This window comes from Mixophyes fleayi, chromosome 2 (genome assembly GCF_038048845.1).
Source record: "Mixophyes fleayi isolate aMixFle1 chromosome 2, aMixFle1.hap1, whole genome shotgun sequence".
NCBI classification, from domain to species: Eukaryota; Metazoa; Chordata; class Amphibia; order Anura; family Limnodynastidae; genus Mixophyes; species Mixophyes fleayi.
In genome coordinates, this window is record NC_134403.1 from 73523584 (window position 1) to 73542984 (window position 19401).

At 39.9% G+C, this 19401-nt stretch overlaps 1 protein-coding gene across 3 annotated transcripts in view; it reads right to left on the bottom strand.

Moving 5' to 3' along the window:
- Positions 1-6467: 6467 nt before the first annotated feature.
- COL2A1 (collagen type II alpha 1 chain) overlaps positions 6468-19401 on the bottom strand; it is a 55264-nt gene continuing 42330 nt past the window's right edge. For all 3 annotated transcript variants that reach the window (XM_075199272.1, XM_075199271.1, XM_075199270.1), the window contains 13 exons: positions 17832-17993; positions 17448-17555; positions 13449-13556; positions 12374-12427; positions 11868-11975; positions 11338-11391; positions 10593-10700; positions 8840-8893; positions 8643-8750; positions 8194-8482; positions 7927-8114; positions 7484-7726; positions 6468-7051 (listed from right to left, as the gene is read on the bottom strand). In XM_075199272.1, the coding sequence (XP_075055373.1) occupies positions 6905-7051; positions 7484-7726; positions 7927-8114; positions 8194-8482; positions 8643-8750; positions 8840-8893; positions 10593-10700; positions 11338-11391; positions 11868-11975; positions 12374-12427; positions 13449-13556; positions 17448-17555; positions 17832-17993 (1731 nt within the window). In that variant the 3' untranslated portion in view covers positions 6468-6904. The remainder of the gene's footprint in view (positions 7052-7483; positions 7727-7926; positions 8115-8193; positions 8483-8642; positions 8751-8839; positions 8894-10592; positions 10701-11337; positions 11392-11867; positions 11976-12373; positions 12428-13448; positions 13557-17447; positions 17556-17831; positions 17994-19401) is intronic.

Consider the following 19401-nt stretch of genomic DNA (forward strand, 5'->3'; position numbering starts at 1 on the left):
GGATCGCCATCAGGGGGGTACAGGGGGTACTCTTGTACTGGGCCCGGGCGCACCAGAGGGCCCTGCGGCACACACTTACCAGGGGGCCCGCTGTCCTCCACTCCCAGCGTCTCCACTGCTGTCTTCAGCTTGGCTGTCACAGTGACAGCCAGGCAGCAGAACGCGATCGCAGGGCCAGAGCAATCATTCCCCTGTGATCAAGTGATCTCCCTGTGACAGCCAGGCTTCATTTGTACTGGGCCCCACGATTTCTGATGGCGGCCTTGGCTTAGACACTAATATGTATACAGATAACAGTACCTATCTGGTTTCTACTGTGGTTACATATTGATGTAATAATTAGCACATTCCTTTACTTGTATGCTCTGACCGTCAATTAACTTTACACAAAAAATTCGGCAAAGTATCTGCTCAAGGCTAGCTGTCCTGCTCTATCTTGCTTATCTTTTCTGAAAATGACTTATTTCTTGGTTTCATAGTAAGATATCTCAGCCTTGAAAAGCACTTGTTATTCTAATTACAATTCCATTAGATGTGCAGGTCTGTACGTTAATCATTCTAGCTAATTGGTTTCTACACTAATTATTTCTCTGTAAGCTATATTGCATAATTAAAAAGATCATTTCTTTTGCAGTAACAACCGCCTGTATTTTTCTGCAATATGCCCATTTCAGACCTCTTCTGTTACAAATGGTATGCCAACAACTGGTGGTTGATCATACCCTTCAATAGAAATTGATAAGCATCCATACTACCACTAATTCTAAATTGCTGAAACATTTTTTCTTACCACAGGCAAGATCCAGGTGTGTTTGTGTGGCTCTGAGTGGTTATGTGTGAATTTAGTGTGATTCAGGTGTGTTGGTGTGAATCTAGTATAGATTATTGCTTAAAGGTGTGAACATTGTCTGGGTTGATTCATGTGCAAGATAAATTTATCGACCTAGGCTGGTTAAAGGGACCATGCCTGGATTACCCCTGCCAAAATACGTGTAGCAGCACATATAAAACTCCTACTTTTTGTACATTGCAAATGTATTATATGCTATTTTGTATCTGGAAGACTAGTGAGATGTGTGCACGTGTCTTAGTGTCTGAGGAAAGAGATGAATATTTCAGTAGCATATGTAGATAATTAGCCATTTGAAATTGTGGCCTGTACACATTTTAAAAAAGTTAATAGGTAAGATCATATTGTAGCCAGGCTTTCCCACAAGATATCTTGCACCTCTGCAAAGCAATGATCCTAATGGATAGTCTGAATGCTCTGCTTGTAATGACTAGAGCGATGGAAGTGGAAATGTGCATTTTAATAGGAAGAATCCAAGAGCTGCAAGGCAAAATCAAATGTAATTTGTAAGACTCAGTTGGGGCAGTTACAATGACTAGTGCACAACAAAAACAGGTACTTAAGAATTAATCCTATGTTGGCTTTCTTTTTTGTAAACTACTAGATACAATTTAGGAACTGATTGGTTGCTTAGAGTTAGGCTAGGTACACACTGGAGCTTTTTCGTCCAATCATCGTGCAAAACAGCCAACATCCAACGATTCTTTCAGATGTTGGTTTAGTGTGTATAATTCCACAATGATCGAAAGTCGCCCCAAAGTGCAAATTGTCAGTACATTTGGTTGGTCATACTGTTTAATTACCTCATTCCAATCACCTTACGATCATGTAATGTCTATAAATTCCCGATCGATCAACGACCAACTGTCGATAGTTCCTCAAGTTCGACTCGTTTGAGGGTGTGTTTATGTAAATTTCTGATGCCTGTACCTCTCCCATGTGGTGCGGTGTCCACACATCACTCAATTGGTAATTAGATGCTTCTAATTGTAAAACAATAGTAGCTGTCTACTGCATTCATGTGTATAACATGTCTGCTTGTTTAATTATACTTCATTGTCAGTACAGTCTACAAGAAAAGCTTTGTTTTCTACATATGTGTGTTGCATATGACTGGTTCTATAATTATGCCCTTTGTCACTGTAGTATAGAATAAAGACACATATGTTTGAGATACAAAATATGTGTATTAGATGTGTCTGCCTGCATAATTATACAACTGTGTGCATGTACTACATTTCTAAGTTTTATATAGATGTGTGTATTGTATATGACTGCTAGAATATCTATACACCTGTGTACATGGCAATGTATCTTGTAACCCTGCACATGTAAATTCATCATGTTTTATACTTGTGCCTTTATTTACTTATTAATATATATATATATAGTTCAGTCCATTGTTCTTTAATCCTTTAAAACATGTCTAGTGTGTACGCATGAAATGTGTGAGCGATAGGACCTTCAGCCCGTTAATAAAATTGTTGTAGATAGAACGTCGGTCGGAAAATTCTTCAATGTGTATCTAGCCTTAGGCAGCAGTTTTAATTTTTCTCACTGTATTTTCTGTGTAAATGAATTGACTTGTTATGGGTAGATGAGGAAAGGTTTAAGATACTCTGCCAACAACAAAATATAAGCATGTGCAGGGGAGGGCTGGCAAATTTTGGTCCAGTGGGCAAGACTCGATTAAGCAGACTATTTTAAAGAAAAAAAAATGCAGATGGCCCAGTGCCCAGCCCACTATGGGACTGGCCTGGGAGCTCATGCTCCCCTGCCCCCCAGCCCAGACTGCCCCTGAGCATGTGATACTTTGGTTCTTATAATCTACCACTAGGAGTTTTTAAACATTATGTCCACCTGAAACGAAACATCAACTGTACTATCTGTAGGACTTTTGTGCCCACTGCCTTCTGTGGTCCGTTAAAACACTAACATACTCTACATTTCCAGCACCTGAATTCTCACTGCAGGTGATGTGAGCAACAATCACAGTAAGATGCAGTTTGAACTGCAAATTAGCTTTGTCACTTTATGTCCCTTTACATATGGTGGTCAAAACATGGACAAATCTTAGTAAAATGGCCCTTGCTCTAGTAAAGAAGGAACTCACAAGTTCCCTGAAATTTTAAAAGCTTTCATTGCAAATTAAATCATGCATCTTGTAATTAATGTGTATACATATGCGAACCTGCCCCTTATATTTGTCATATTGTATATTTCATACATAAAGTATAAATACCACAGTCCTTAATTACCAATACATTTATTTTATTTAGGAGATGGAGGGAGCCCAAAAAAGTTTATATTGATAAAAGTATCTTGAGCAAAGACCTATGATGTATGATGTTTTATTGCATGAGAATATGTAAATACATGAAGTCTGACATAAAATATATTGGGTTAACACACAGGAGTGCCTGGGCAATCCAATTAAAATGATATACTGCCTGAGCTCTTCTGTACTCATGCCACCAAATCTTGTGGAATTCAACATGAAGAAAAGAACCAGTGTCTGTGTTACTATTCCAAAGTGTTATTCACCCATTTACTAATTTTATAGAATTTTATCTTTTGCTTGTCAAACATGTTGAATAACCACGCAGCCTACAATTATTTTCTTCATTCCAGTATCATAAAGTTGTCTATTGAGAATAAATTAATAACAAATGAAAGTACAATAGTTAATAAGACTACATAGCTTGTTCCTTCACTAATTTTCTTGTGAGGACTGAAAATATTCAGCCCACAGCCTAACAGTTCACTAATTCCACTAGCTCATGAATATTGGCTATGAAGTTCCACAGTGATATCACTGATTACTAGAGATTAATAGGCTTGTGGGTAGCATTCTGTTCATTATTATTCAAAGTGGCTTTCTTCAATGTGTGTGACAACCTTTAACAGAATCTTTGATCATACTAATTTCTGTGGGGATATGTGTTTAAGTCCTAGTAAGATAGTGATCGTTTAAGTCCACGGGTCATGACATAATCCAATTTTTAGAATTTGGACAAACTCTGAATCATATTACAAGAGGTTCTGCCAATTCAATAACTGAATCCAAAACCTTGTTTATATATTTAAATTAAGTTTACATGATTAACAACTTCCTGCTTCCACCTTGCTAGGACGTGCCGCACGAGCTCTCCACTGGGGCCCAGAGCCTGGGCTCCCTATTCCTGTGGAGAAGCCCCCGGCCCTTCTCCGCAGCCTACCGCCTACTTTCCTCTCCTCCACCCTGCCTCCTGCCGTGTTCCCGCTCCCACCTGGCTACTTGGCTCCTGCGTTCGGCTAATGACCACCGCCTCTCTTCCCCCCTGGCTGTCTCCTCCCATGCTCGCATCCAAGACTTCTCCCGCACTGCCCCCTTCCACTGGAACCAGCTCCCCCGCTCCATCAGAACATTCCACAACTTGTCCAGTTTCAAACGGGCCTTAAAAACCCACCTCTTCCTTAAAGCCTTCCAGTCCCCCACCTAATTGACCTCCTCCCAGACTCCCCCTACCCCCCTCCCACTCCTGCCCTCCTTCCTATCCCCCTCCTTATCATTCTCTTCTCCCCCCTCTCCGTCTCTGCCTCCGTTCTCCCCCTTTCCTCTTCCTACCATTGCGTCTCTGTCCGTCCTACCCTCCCTTTAGATTGTACGCTCCTTCGAGCAGGGCCTCCTCTCTTCCTGTTCTCCACCAACTTAACTCTGCTCTCCAGCTCCTTGTTTCTTCTGTGAGGTCCTACTGCTCTTCTACCCCTCTCTCTACCCTGCTGGGGGCTCTCACCTCTCATCTAGCTGTACGTTGAGCTTCCGAGTTACTGTGCTTTTTGTTAACTGTACCGTGCTGTCTCACCCTGTTTCGTGTTCTGTCTGTCCCTGTATGGCGCTACGGATACCTAGTGGCGCCCTATAAATAAAAATTAATAATAATAATAATAATAATAATAATAATAAAAAAAAAAGTAGGATGTACTCTAATGTGAAAATATTTTCTTTACACATGCAGTAAATTGTAGGGGAATTGGGACTTTAATTGGGTTGGCTAACTAGTAAGGATCCAGCCAAACTCAAATCTTACAAAAAAAATCTTTAGGAATCAATTGAGTCCTTGATTCATGCCATCCCTTTGCACTTGCCTTCTAGCCATAGTGTAGGCTTTCATTTTGTAGGATGAACCATAATTCATAAGATTGTAGCCCTTAGATTCATTAGGAGCACCGGGTGAATATGTTACTAGAAATCAACATTTACACAGTTTAATAAGTACAACAAAATCACAATTTCTTCTCAAAAAATAAGTTGTAAAGTTTATTATTTATATTATAAGACACACTAAAATTGTAGTTTGCTGATTTGCTTTAAAATTGGGTGGTTAGTGTCAGTGAAAGACCAAAATTCCTGGGTTAAAATGTTTTGCTTGAAACATCATATCTGTACTATGGGATTTAGGGTCATTTCTGTTGTGTGAATACTTTCCTAAGATTAAATCTCATTAAGAAATGTCTTGTTAATGTGGAATGTTACAAATCTCAAATGCATAAAGAGATGATCTAGCACAAATAATTAAATTAAAAAAATAAAAAGCCTTGTGATTATTTTTTATAATTAAATTTTTATTTGTGTTGTTTCGTTCTGTCATGAAATATCCCAGATAAGATTAACATCATTCAACAAAGATTACATCATAGGATGGACTTTAATACAAATAAAAAAATCAAACAAAACGTGTTTTATTTTTTTTATAGAAAAAGCTTTCTATCTTTATTGCGGAAGAGTAGGAGGGATGGGAAAATGAGAAAAAAAGATACAGTAAGACAATTATTTCACAAGAAAGATTAGTGTTGGTGTTGGACATGTTTACTAGCCTACCATGCTGAAAATCAGTATTGCAAAATAAAAAAAAAATATCTATTTTACATATACAAAATAGTACATATTCTTATTCTTTATCCGTTCTGGTTTCGCTTCCCCCCCCACCCCCTCTGGCCAAAAAGGTCTACCTGTTTTTCCCTTAAAACTTTGCAAAGTAAAAGCCAGAGATACTTATATTTTTAGGGAAAGAGTTCAGGGATCAACAATTCACATACATAATTGGGAAAACAACAAAGAAATTATTTTGAATGGCTTTGACCTGAACAGTATAAATCATCCACTTGCCTATTACAATACTGATTTTATTGACTCTAGCTGCTAAACTTTGGCATTGTCCACATTCCACCACAAAACAGCAACACTTAAGTCACCATTATATACTCCACTGCTTCCCCATGATCCTTGATCTTTGATCCATCTCTTAGTCTTCTACTAAGTGGAGAACACAGAAGCATAAGGTAAGCCCCTTATCTTGGCATAACGACCCATGATCTCTCCATCCATGACTGTTTCTGTAGTTCCTACTGTGTGTTTAGTTCAGCTTCAAGATTAAACTTGTGTCTCTCTAGTTTTTTAGTTAGTGTGAGGTAGCTTAAACCTGGGAAGTTTTAGATTTTGCCCCAAACTTCCTTCATCTCATATTGGAAATAAAAAAAACAAAGGGCAGACGAACTTTAAATCCTGGACATTTTCAATCTTTGCTATCTACAGTATAATAAAAAAAAAAGTAAAAAGAACAAAGCTCAGATCAACTTGTACTTTCCAAAAAAAGTTATTTTTATATCAGTTGATGTTACAAAATACAAACTTTTTTACAACAATAGCACCATTTCATTCAATGACACGCAGTCTGGTAGTCTGCTGGTATACACTGTGAGGGGGGGAGGGTTGCTTTAAACTGCACTTCGTACATCGGTTAGGGGGGGCTTTCAATCATGCCAGTTAGTGTCACACCTTCACCTGACCCATAGGTCTTACAGGAAGACAATAAATAAATAATACCATGATTTTATTCCGCAGTCTGCCCATTTCTGTTCTTGCAATAGAAAATAAAAATGTCCAAAATGTAAGCGCGTGGATGAATGGTAATTTGGGGTCGGTTCAGCCATTCAGTGCAGAAGTCCTAAAAGTGATTGGAAAGTACTCAGGTCCTTAGGGTTTTTATTAATTTTTATTTACTTTTTTGGTTTTTACAAGAAGCAAACTGGGCCAATGTCAACACCAAATTCCTGATCAGCTCCACCAATATCCATAGGTGCAATGTCTACGATGGGCAGGCGGGAAGTCTTCTGTGTCCTATATTCAATAACTGTCTTGCCCCATTTGCCAGTGTGTTTCTAGAATAAAATAATAAATAGTTGTTAAAGCAAAAATAAATGTGTAATCATTTAAATAACTTAAATCAATTTTATTAGCTATTGATCCAAGACTTTACTTTTACACTTTGACTGGTAAAACTCAATTCCCCCAGTTATTCTGTCCTCTAAATGGTAATGTCCTAATACATTATATCTATGTTATTCCATTTTACTGCGACAAAACAGACCTTATAAATCCCTTATGCTGATCTAAATAAGTAGAAAAATAAAGTTTTTTGTTTGTATATTTTATTACACTTGGTAAAGGTCAAATTAATTTAGTCCCAAAATATTGTAGATTTCTTTGGTCTCTTGCTTAATAAATACATATAGATTTAAACATACAAAATAGCCCCAGTGTTTACTCTTTATTGCATATATTTTGTTGAGCATTTCGACATTTATATTTACCTTGCAGCCATCTTCCAAGGCAGTGTATGTGAATCGGCTATTGCCCTCAGCTCTAATCTCAACATCATTGGATCCTTGTAGAAGAAGAGCCTTTTTCAGGTTGCCTGAAGCCTCATCTATGAAAGCAATACTGTTCTTGCAGTGGTAGGTGATGTTCTGTGATGCGTCCGTAGACAGCAGGCGGAGGAAGGTCATCTGAATGCTGGCAGTGTTGGGTGCTGAGCTGTCATCACCATAACTGAACTGCAATAGTAAAGACAACAATATTGTAGTTTGATGGCAAATAAAATAAGGCACAACAATCACCGTCAATTGTAACAATATTGAAAAAGGAAGGCACCTAATTCATTTGAGAAATGTAAGTAAGAAATTTCAATTGTTTAAGTAAAATTTAATTTTTTTTTTTGCATTATGCACAGAATTGAAATAAGAAAAGTGCTTACCTGGAATCCACCATTGATTGTCTCTCCAAACCAGATGTGCTTCTTGTCCTTGGTCTTGCTTGTCCACCAGTTCTTCTTGGGGATCTTGCTTGGGTTGGGGTATACACATGTTTCTCCAGTTTCCATGTTGCAGAAGACTTTAATGGCATCCACAGTACAACCCTGGTTGGGGTCAATCCAGTAGTCACCTGAAAAAATATCAGGATATATTCAGGAGGATAATACATTATTTTGTTTTTCACTCATCTGTGACTATTTTGTACATACCGCTCTTCCATTCAGGGTGGCACAATTTCAGGTCCCGGCAAGTACGAGCTGGGTTTTTCTTGCTTCCATCTGGGCTACGGATGCTCTCAATCTGGTTGTTCAGTGATTTTAGAGTGGCATCAACCTCAACATCATGCTGGCGGAGATTGCTGGAGGCCTGGTCAGCACGCATGTAACGAAGGGGATCGGGTCCTTTCTCAGTCTGAGATAGGCCAGCAAATGCAGACATGTCAATGCCAGGGCCGGGAGGACCAGGGGGACCGGGTGGACCAGGGTTACCAGGAGGACCCTATTGGAAGAAGCACAAACCATATGAGTGGTCTACTAGTCGTTTATAATCACTTTAAATTTACCTTTGTTGTCTAATGAGATTGCACTTAAAACATGTACAATAACATTTAATTTGGAATAGTTAGAAGCTATAAATGCAAAATTGTGTGTATACTTACAGCTGGACCAGTTTCACCACCACGACCACGTGGACCAGGTGGACCAATTGGACCAGGCAGACCATTAGAACCATCTTTGCCAGAAGGACCAACAGGGCCAGGTGGACCCTAAGCAGGAAAAACAAGATGTAAGTTGACTGGTAATGTCAAATGTGAACAATATAATCAATAATAATAGTTTTAGTTAGTTTACTTACTCTTGGACCGGATGGACCAGCAGGACCAGTAGCACCCTGATCACCAGCAGTACCCTAAAAGAGAAAAAACAAATCAAAGTTTGAATTTAAATGTATGCTAATTAGTCCCTGTTTAACAAGGAATGTTTATTACACGTAAACCTTTTGCACTATTTTGAAAAACACCTAACCTGATTTTGAGTTTTATAACATGCATTTGGAAAACCAATAGTTGTAATATTCTTAGAATAATAATTAATAATAATAGTAAAAGTAATAATCTCTATTATATCAATAGTATCCACAGCTCTTTTATCGGATATAGCCTTAAATACCATGTCTGGCTTGTCCCATGATTTACTAACAAGTAATATGAAGTGTACACAGAAAAATTGATCAATATATGATCCAATGTGGGAACTCAATTTTCAAATTGTGTAACATCTGCATTTTTTATAAATAGGAAGCTTTCACTGGCTAATAGCAGCGTGCTTGTGGATTGTATGTGTTTCTAAAAGCTGATTTGTAAAACAATATTGTTAAATTTTTGTAAGATGATAATGTATGTGTACTGTGTTTTATTATTCAATGGATGGAAAGAAGATGAGGAACCTAAACCCCTATTTTATCACTTGTCCCACTTGTACTGTGTGTTAGGCTAAGCAAATAGATAATAACTAAAAGCATGAGTCATGTTAATGCCCATTATACTTGATAATGTTGTGATTAAAATAGATACAGTATTTTGCAGTTTTATGTAGAAATGGGCAACCATAGACTTTCCACCTGTTTTGAAGTACATTTCCAATAATACTTAGCAAAGCAGAAGGTTAGGGACGTCATACTTAAAATAGGTACTTGTAGGTAAACTGCTTGAAGAGCTTGTGTAATGTTCACATGTAAAATGAACAGTAAACATTTTAAAATAATGATCCATTTTGGCTGAGTAATCTTTGCCAAGCAAACTACTTAACAATTCTAACTGTCTATTTGCTATATTTTATTGTTTGAATAAAATAATTTGTATGTGATCCATGAAGCTTGTACAGTCTATTCTATAGTGAGTCTTGCTGTGAATTTCACATGGGTAATATGTTGAGGCAGCAGATTGATATGACTGCGGACCCCTTGGTTTTGTGGTTTTCAATTAGAGATCTCTGTTTATAAAATGTTCACTTTATAAATGACATGAGACATTATTATAAGAGGACCATACGCAAACATTTATTCTTCACTGTCCAAAATAAAATATTCACACTCGCTTTTGTTTAATGCAAAATGTGCAGCATTGTAATTAGATAAAAAATAAAAATGTACACTGCACCGACATACACATAGGTTAACATTGCTGCCGAGCATTGCTAGTTGATTTGATTCTGATCTAAGGTTCCGAGTTTGCATATTCTCCCCGTGTTCATATGGGTTTCATCTGGGTGCTTTAGTTTACTTTTACAATCCAAAGGCTAACTAGAAGGGTAATTTGGTTCTGTCTGTATTGGCCTTAGGAGCAGATTTATCAAACTGTCTAACAAGAAAAAGTGGAGATGTTGCCCATATCAACAAATCAGATTCTAGCTATCTTTTTCTAGAATGTACTAGAGACATGATGGCTACAATCCACTTGTCCTTTCTAGAAAGTTTGAGATAGATATATATATATATATATATATATATATATATATATATATATATATATACACCTGGGGCAGATTTTGATAATAGATAATCTTAAATATAACAAGACACAAATGTATTTCTCAGTTATTGTACTTACTGGAGGTCCGGGCAGACCCTGAAGACCAGTGAAACCTCTGTGACCTTTCTGGCCTCTCTCTCCAGATTCACCAGCCTCACCCTTATCACCACGTGGACCTTGAGGACCCTAAAATACAGTAAAGTGTTACAAAAAGAACCGTAAAAATAATACAATTTCGAAAATGTTTTCTAGTAAAATGTATGAGGTGAACAATATGCAAATGCCAACATGCAGAATATAAACATACAGCATATGCTATAACACATTCTTATTGAAAATATGAAGCAGAGGCATCATGTGGGTAGGGTTTGGACACTGATTCATATTTTCAGTCTATTGTTACATATTTATTCCCACATAGTGCTTGTAGCACATAGGCTTAAAATGGGATAATAATATATCAGTTTTGTTAATTTCAGCACTGGGATCAATATAGTTGAGGTCAACTACGAATGATCTTCATTTACTCTATACACAGGTGTTTGAAATGTCTGTATCCAGCCCATTGTAACTACATATTGACCCTTCAGTTGCCTCATCTATTTGTCAGGGCCCAGTATTACACCCAAGGAAACTAAGCTATAAAACATTACTGTATGCATGAAATTTCACTACCCTGATACTGCTTTATATTTATTTTGCATTACAGCTTGGAAAAGTAATTAGTCCATATATGTTTATACTATAGTACTAAGACTTTTTTTATACATGAAAATGTTCAATAAAATGACAAGAGAACTTAAAAAAGGAGAGTGGTACTTACTGGCAGACCACGAGCGCCAGCCGGACCAGATGGACCCAATGGACCTTGTGGACCCTACAAAGGAACATACATGTTGAATTAAAGACAAACTATCATTTATTAAAGTATGTTTATGGTGTGTACTACATAGCTTCACAAAATGCAGCAAAAATAAACTGACTACTCACCACTTTGTAACGAGAGTATTAAACTGATTATTTAATTCTTTGCTAGTTTCATTAAATATACCTCTATTCTAATTTCCTTAATGTAGTTTGTGACAAGCATATAAAAATTTTGGTAGTGGCACCAATAACGCTCCCCTTATGGTTCATTGAACAAAAAAGAACATTGTTACATTCTGTGCACTTAAATGACTGAATATACAATATCTAACAAGCTAGGAGAAAGACTTGCTCTGCACCCTACCATAATTCTGCGAACATAAACCACCTGACACATGTTTTTAAAGTTTCTGACTTGCCTCCTGGCTAAATAGACTAAGCGCAAAATCTGGCATTTTAAATGAGTGTAAATAAAAATATACTTACAGATTCACCTCTATCTCCTTGTTTTCCAGTTGGGCCTACAGGACCAGGAGCACCAGGAGAGCCAGGAGCACCAGGTGCACCAAGAGGTCCGGTCTCACCACGGTCACCCTGTAGGATTAGAGGAAATAATTGAGTAATTTGTAATAGTAAAATGCATTATCAAGCTATAAAGTTTAACAATTATTATTCTCTCCCTAAGGTAATACAGGAGTCATATAAAATATACTGAGCTACATTAGTCATTGGTTTAAGCTATGACCATGTTTGTTTTTATTAGTATTGTATGTACCTTTCTATGCAAGTACTCTAAATCCTAAGTAGTTGTCAATTATTAATTTGTAGAACATGAAAATCAAAGCTGTCTTGAAATCCTAGAATGTCCATTTAATTAGATTAGAAAAAATATTAAAAGTTGTCCCTGCTGAATCATTTCGACTCCACTGTTCCCACTGTGAGACCTACACAAAACTGCCGGTGGAATCATTCTATTAATTTGACAATCTTACCTTCACACCAGTAGAACCATCGCGACCGGGAGGACCATCAGATCCAGGGTTTCCCTAAAGGAAAATAACATTTAGGCTTTATTATAAATAGCTGCTGATGATGATGATGGCCTTTTAATCTGGCCATCTATACAGTAAAACAATAACTGATTCTGATTTTATTTGTACATGTAATAATTGAATTATGTCATTTGCATTATTTAACTTTACTATTATTTAACTTTATTGTACAAATGTTGTCTCATATTTTCCCTTCAAGACACCATTAAATGCATCCCAACACATAATAAATTAATTTTGAAATGATAAGGTGAATAATAATTATAATTTTTATGTAAAACAATCTAAGCGTATTCACTTTTTGGAATAATATTGTATTGTATTTGATTTGTGTGTTTTTTTTTGTCAGGAAGTAGCTGACCTTACTTTATTAACCTTCCTTCTTAAGCCAGAAAAGACTTCAATATATGAATGACTTCAGTTCTTTTGGTAGATCGATGTCTATTCTGCATGAGCTACAGGTTACCTCTCATCTTGCTGGGAAACAGTATGTATTTGTTCTGTTCTTGTAACCTAAATGTTGTCTTGTTCTTGTAACCCTGGATTATTGGCTCAAATTATCATTTGCCCATAATTCTTTTTTAAAGCTGACATATTTAAAACATGAAACAAGGAATTGTCTACATGAACATATGGTTTAAACAGTAACGTCTATTATTAGATTTGTATTCCTTTTAACCATCGCACAGTAGCGTGGGCATATTTAGGTTTTTAGATTCAACTGAATCTGTCTCCTCATTTCTGGAATTGACAGTATAATACGCATAAGACATGTGTATGTGAGTGTGACTAACCTGAAAGGATTGGGCAGGCTGTGTGACATTTGCTTATATTAAGCTTACTTCATCTCTATATAGGTAGGTATTTTTTTATCCACTATACAATCACAAAATGTTAAATACTGGTGACATGTGCCATTTACTGATGGTTTAGTTTGTGACTAATACAACTGTGATTGATGCTATTTACAAGGGATATCTAAAATATTTATTCTGCATTTAATTATGGGCCTTACTTCACGTCCAGGTTCTCCAGAAGGTCCAGTCAAACCAGGTGGGCCAACAGGGCCAGGGGGTCCACGGTCACCAGCACCTCCGGGACCTCCTTGTTTTCCAGGCTCACCCTAAAGAGAAATGTATGAATTATTAGATCATTCGGAATATATAAGTATGGATACTGAAAGTATTGCATATATTGGTTCTCCATCTAAAAGAAATGCTTTTCCTTCCATGTTCTAAACTAACCATGCCATAGTATGGATAGTGGGGTGCTAATAATTTGCAATTTATTTCTTTATGATGATGATTTTGCTGTTGTTGATATGTCAAGTCTTTATGTTTAATGGCTATCCAAGATTGCAACAGCAATATACTTATTCACTTTTCCTCATAAATTAAAGATGTAATGTAAGTTATACTCTAAATGTTTTAAAACGTATTCATCAAGAATCATTTATACTTAAATAATTGGAGAATAACTAAATATGATCATGTATGCCCTTCTATATACAATAATCGTGTAATGTCCCTTCCCTCATGTAAACTATAAGAGCATTAGATAAACATCTCAATGTTTATGGCCAAGAAAAACAGCTCCCCACTACCACAAAATGACAGGCAAACTAGACACATGCATAGAGCTGCTCCGGGGCTTGTGTCATTCTGCTGATTACTAACCATCTATTTTTCTCATTATTTAATTTGACAAAGGTGGGATATGTGTGGTGTGCAGTATGTGTGGTGCGCAGTATGGGGGGTGCGCAGTACGAGGGATGCGCAGTATGGGGGATGCGCAGTATGTGGGGTGTGCAGTATGTGTGGTGCGCAGTATGGGGGGTGCGCAGTACGGGGGATGCGCAGTATGGGGGATGCGCAGTATGTGAGGTGTGCAGTATGTGGGGTGTGCAGTATGGGGGATGAGCAGTATGTGGGGTGTGCAGTATGTGGGGTGTGCAGTATGGGGGATGCACAGAATGTGGGGTGTGCAGTATGAGGGGTGTGCAGTATGTGGGATGCGCAGTATAGGGGATGCGCAGTATGTAGGGTGTGTAGTATGGGGGGTGTGCAGTATGGGGGATGCGCAGTATGTGGGGTGTGCAGTATGGGGGATGCCCCATATGTGGGGTGTGCAGTATGGGGGATGCACAGTACGTGGGGTGTGCAGTATGGGGGATGCACAGTATGTGGGGTGTGCAGTATGGGGGATGCACAGTATGTGGGGTGTGCAGTATGGGGGATGCGCAGTATGTGGGGTGCGCAGTATGGGGGATGCGCAGTATGTAGGGTGTGCAGTATGGGGGATGCGCAGTATGTGGTGTGTGCAGTATGTTGGATGTGCAGTATGAAGGATGCGCAGTATGTGGGGTGCGCAGTATGTGGTGTGTGCAGTATGGGGGATGCGCAGTTTGTTGGATGCGCAGTATGTTGGATGTGCAGTATGAGGGATGTGCAGTATGTGGGGTGCGCAGTAAGGAGGATGCACAGTATGTGGGGTGTGCAGTATGTAGGGTGTGCAGTATGTGGGATGCGCAGTATTTGGGGTGTGCAGTATGTGGGATGCACAGTATGTGGGGTGTGCAGTATGGGGGATGTGCAGTATGTGGGATGCGCAGTATGGGGGATGTGCAGTATGTGGGGTGTGCAGTATGTGGGGTGTGCAGTATGGGGGATGCGCAGTATGTGGGGTGTGCAGTATGGGGATGCACAGTATGTGGGGTGTGCAGTATGTTGGATGCGCAGTATATGGGGTGCGCAGTATGGGGATGCGCAGTATGTGGGGTGTGCAGTATGGGGGATGCACAGTATGTGGGGTGTGCAGTATGGGGATGCACAGTATGTGGGGTGTGCAGTATGTTGGATGCGCAGTATATGGGGTGCGCAGTATGGGGGATGCGCAGTATGTGGGGTGTGCAGAATGGAGGATGCGCAGTATATGGGGTGCGCAGTATGGAGGATGCGCAGTATGTGGGGTGTGCAGTATGGGGGATGCACAGTATGTGGGGTGTGCAGTATGGGGATGCACAGTATGTGGGGTGTGCAGTATGTTGGATGCGCAGTATATGGGGTGCGCAGTATGGGGGATGCGCAGTATGTGGGGTGTGCAGAATGGAGGATGCGCAGTATATGGGGTGCGCAGTATGGAGGATGCGCAGTATATGGGGTGCGCAGTATGGAGGATGCGCAGTATGTGGGGTGTTCAGTATGGAGGATGCGCAGTATATGGGGTGCGCAGTATGGGGGATGCACAGTATGTGGGGTGTGCAGTATGGGGGATGCACAGTATGTGGGGTGTGCAGTATGGGGGATGCGCAGTATGTGGGGTTGCGCAGTATGTGGGGTGCGCAGTATGGGGGATGCGCAGTATGTGGTGTGTGCAGTATGTTGGATGTGCAGTATGAAGGATGCGCAGTATGTGGGGTGCACAGTATGTGGTGTGTGCAGTATGGGGGATGCGCAGTATGTTGGATGTGCAGTATGAGGGATGCGCAGTATGTGGGGTGTGTAGTATGTAGGGTGTGCAGTATGTGGGATGCGCAGTATTTGGGGTGTGCAGTATGTGGGATGCACAGTATGTGGGGTGTGCAGTATGGGGGATGTGCAGTATGTGGGATGTGCAGTATGGGGGATGTGCAGTATGTGGGGTGTGCAGTATGTGGGGTGTGCAGTATGGGGGATGCGCAGTATGTGGGGTGTGCAGTATGGGGATGCACAGTATGTGGGGTGTGCAGTATGTTGGATGCGCAGTATATGGGGTGCGCAGTATAGGGGATGCGCAGTATGTGGGGTGTGCAGTATGGGGGATGCGCAGTATGTGGGGTGTGCAGTATGGGGATGCACAGTATGTGGGGTGTGCAGTATGTTGGATGCGCAGTATATGGGGTGCGCAGTATGGGGGATGCGCAGTATGTGGGGTGTGCAGTATGGGGGATGCGCAGTATGTGGGGTGTGCAGTATGGGGATGCACAGTATGTGGGGTGTGCAGTATGTTGGATGCGCAGTATATGGGGTGCGCAGTATGGGGGATGCGCAGTATGTGGGGTGTGCAGAATGGAGGATGCGCAGTATATGGGGTGCGCAGTATGGAGGATGCGCAGTATGTGGGGTGTGCAGTATGGAGGATGCGCAGTATGTTGGATGCGCAGTATGTGGGTTGCACAGTATGGGGGATGCGCAGTATGTGGGGTGTGCAGTATGGAGGATGCGCAGTATATGGGGTGCGCAGTATGTGGGTTGCACAGTATGGGGGATGCGCAGTATGTGGGTTGCACAGTATGGGGAATGCGCAGTATGTGGGCTGTGCAGTATGGAGGATGCGCAGTATGTTGGATGCGCAGTATGTGGGTTGCACAGTATGTTGGATGCACAGTATGTGGGTTGCACAGTATGTTGGATGCACAGTATGTGGGTTGCACAGTATGGGGGATGCGCAGTATGTGGGCTGTGCAGTTTAGGACATATGCACTCACAGGGAATAGAGCGGCTTAAGGACTAAATTGTTCCTTGAACTACATTAATAATATCTTACAGTGACGACTATACTTATGTGACAGCACTGCCTACTTGGTGCAATGTACAGTTAACATATATTATTGTCATCTATGCATTTTAGGGATAGTGAAAACCAGTTAGGAGTTCTATGACCACATAAAGACACAAAGCCTTCTAGGTATCTTTCAATATCCTTGTTATATACAGCAAAGGACATTTTATAACACATCTGGTGAAAAGTGTTGCAAGTGAAGTGATAAATGATTCAAATGCGATTCACAACAGATGACCACTCTCCGATCTGATCTCAATGTAGACCACAGAAAACACCTAGATGATTTGTACACTGTATGTAGTTCATTTTCTAGCTCTATTTTATATATGTGCGATACTACGATATAGAACATTTTTACTGAAGACAGCATTATTACTACTTGTAAGAACCTATTCTACAGAAGATTACTAACATTACATGTTGCTCTTGTATTATAATATTTTCACTCCACTTTGTATAAATCTATACTTACAGATGGACCTGGAAGTCCAGGGAAACCTCTCTCACCACGCTGACCGGGAAGACCAACAATACCACGCTGTCCAGCCAAACCTTGAGGACCAGGAGGACCATCAGGGCCCTAAAGAAAAGGATGGTCAATGCTCAAAATTAGGAATTATGAAATTGGATCAGTAGCAACTATGTAAGTTGTGAGAAACGTGAGCTAAACACAGTCTGTCCAATTAAGTTTACTAGACATCAAGAGCTCTACAGGTATATGATTAGGGCAATATCGTGTTATGACCTTTGGAATACCCCCCCTCCTCATGTTGCCATGTTACCCAGTGGTGATTCTAGACCCCAGCAGCCAGTTAGATGACCGATATCAAAATACATATATAGTGTTTATACTCACAGAAGTACCATCTTCACCGGGCTCTCCCTTCTCCCCAGGAGGACCAGAAGGACCTTGAAGACCTGGGTCACCAGCACGGCCAGCAGGACCACCATCACCACGAACACCTTTGGGTCCATCTTTACCAGCAGATCCAGGTGGGCCAGGAGGACCAGGGTTTCCCTATAAAATATAAATTGAAAGTTAGTTATTAGTAAAAGGATATCTCTTTACTTTATCTTTATTATTTGGAAGTATCTACTAAAAGAACTCTAAGTAAGTGAACAGACTAAAACATGGGCTCTGTTTTTATATCCGTTTATTTATTACACTTAGTTATAAGAAGTGGACTTAAGTTGGTTATAATGTTTAAGACTTTATCTAACACAGCAGTCATCTACATTGGGATTGAAAGTGTTGTACATCAGAGACTAGTTTGGTGACTTAAACACACAGGGCCTCATGAGTTGAGCATATGTGTCTTTTATTGTGCAAAATACGCATTTCCGTAATGCACATGTACACAAAAAAGACTTACACTTCTGTCCACATGCAGACTCGGTTGCATCATACACTAATGACATTCAGAGAGACAGACCAGGGGACTGAAGGGTCCTGCAAGTGCGTATAGTAAGGACCTGTTCTCGTAAATGCGATTGAATCAGACCTGGACACAGATACATATATACCGTACACGCCGTCGGAATGCATATCTCTTGCAGGTGATCGACCACTGGTGCAAAATATGCACTGATGATGATGACAATCAGCAGCACTAGCTAGGTGCTTCCCATCGGTTGTCTTATGATTGGCTGATTGCGGATTGCCCTCCCTAGGTGATTGTGCCTTGGTACTTTGTGTTGTGGCTACATGATGTGTGTCTGTTTGTATTTCTGACTTTTTAAGTTTGTTAATCATCTTGCCAAGACGCAGAAGAGTTTGACTGCTCTTGTACATAGTATAAGTATATGCACAGGTGTGGGGGTGTTTGTAATTAATTACTATTTTATTGGTTATGGCTGATACTGCGAGCACTCACAATAAGAAACATATATTTTCTTACAGCTATACCCACTAAATGAACCCAAAGGGAACACTATTTTTTTGCAATCGGTGCATTTTAAGGAATTGTTTGCAATTCCGTCTCACAAAGTACACAAGTCTAAAGTGCAGCAGAAAGGTGTGTATGATTAATTATTTGATTGCAGTGTATTAGGTTATTAATTAATTGTAATTGCTTTACCCAAAGTAGTCAAATCTAGAGTACAGCAGAAAGGTGAGCATAATTATTTGATTGCAGTGTGTTAGGCTATTAATTAATTGTAATTGCTTTACACCAAGTATTCAGCAGAAAGGTGAGCATAATTATTTGATTGAAGTGTGTGTTACTGAAGGGACAAAAATGCATCAGCTATGAGCTATCTTCATTGAGAAATAAGGCATAAGTGCTGCGACATACGCCCTGCTCTAAAGCCTCACCCAGTCGTATCTCTCGCTAGTCCCATATGCAGAAGTGGATACAGATATGGACACAGATATCCCATAGATTGTAAGTTTGCGAGCAGGGTTCTCTTACCTTTCTGTCTGTATG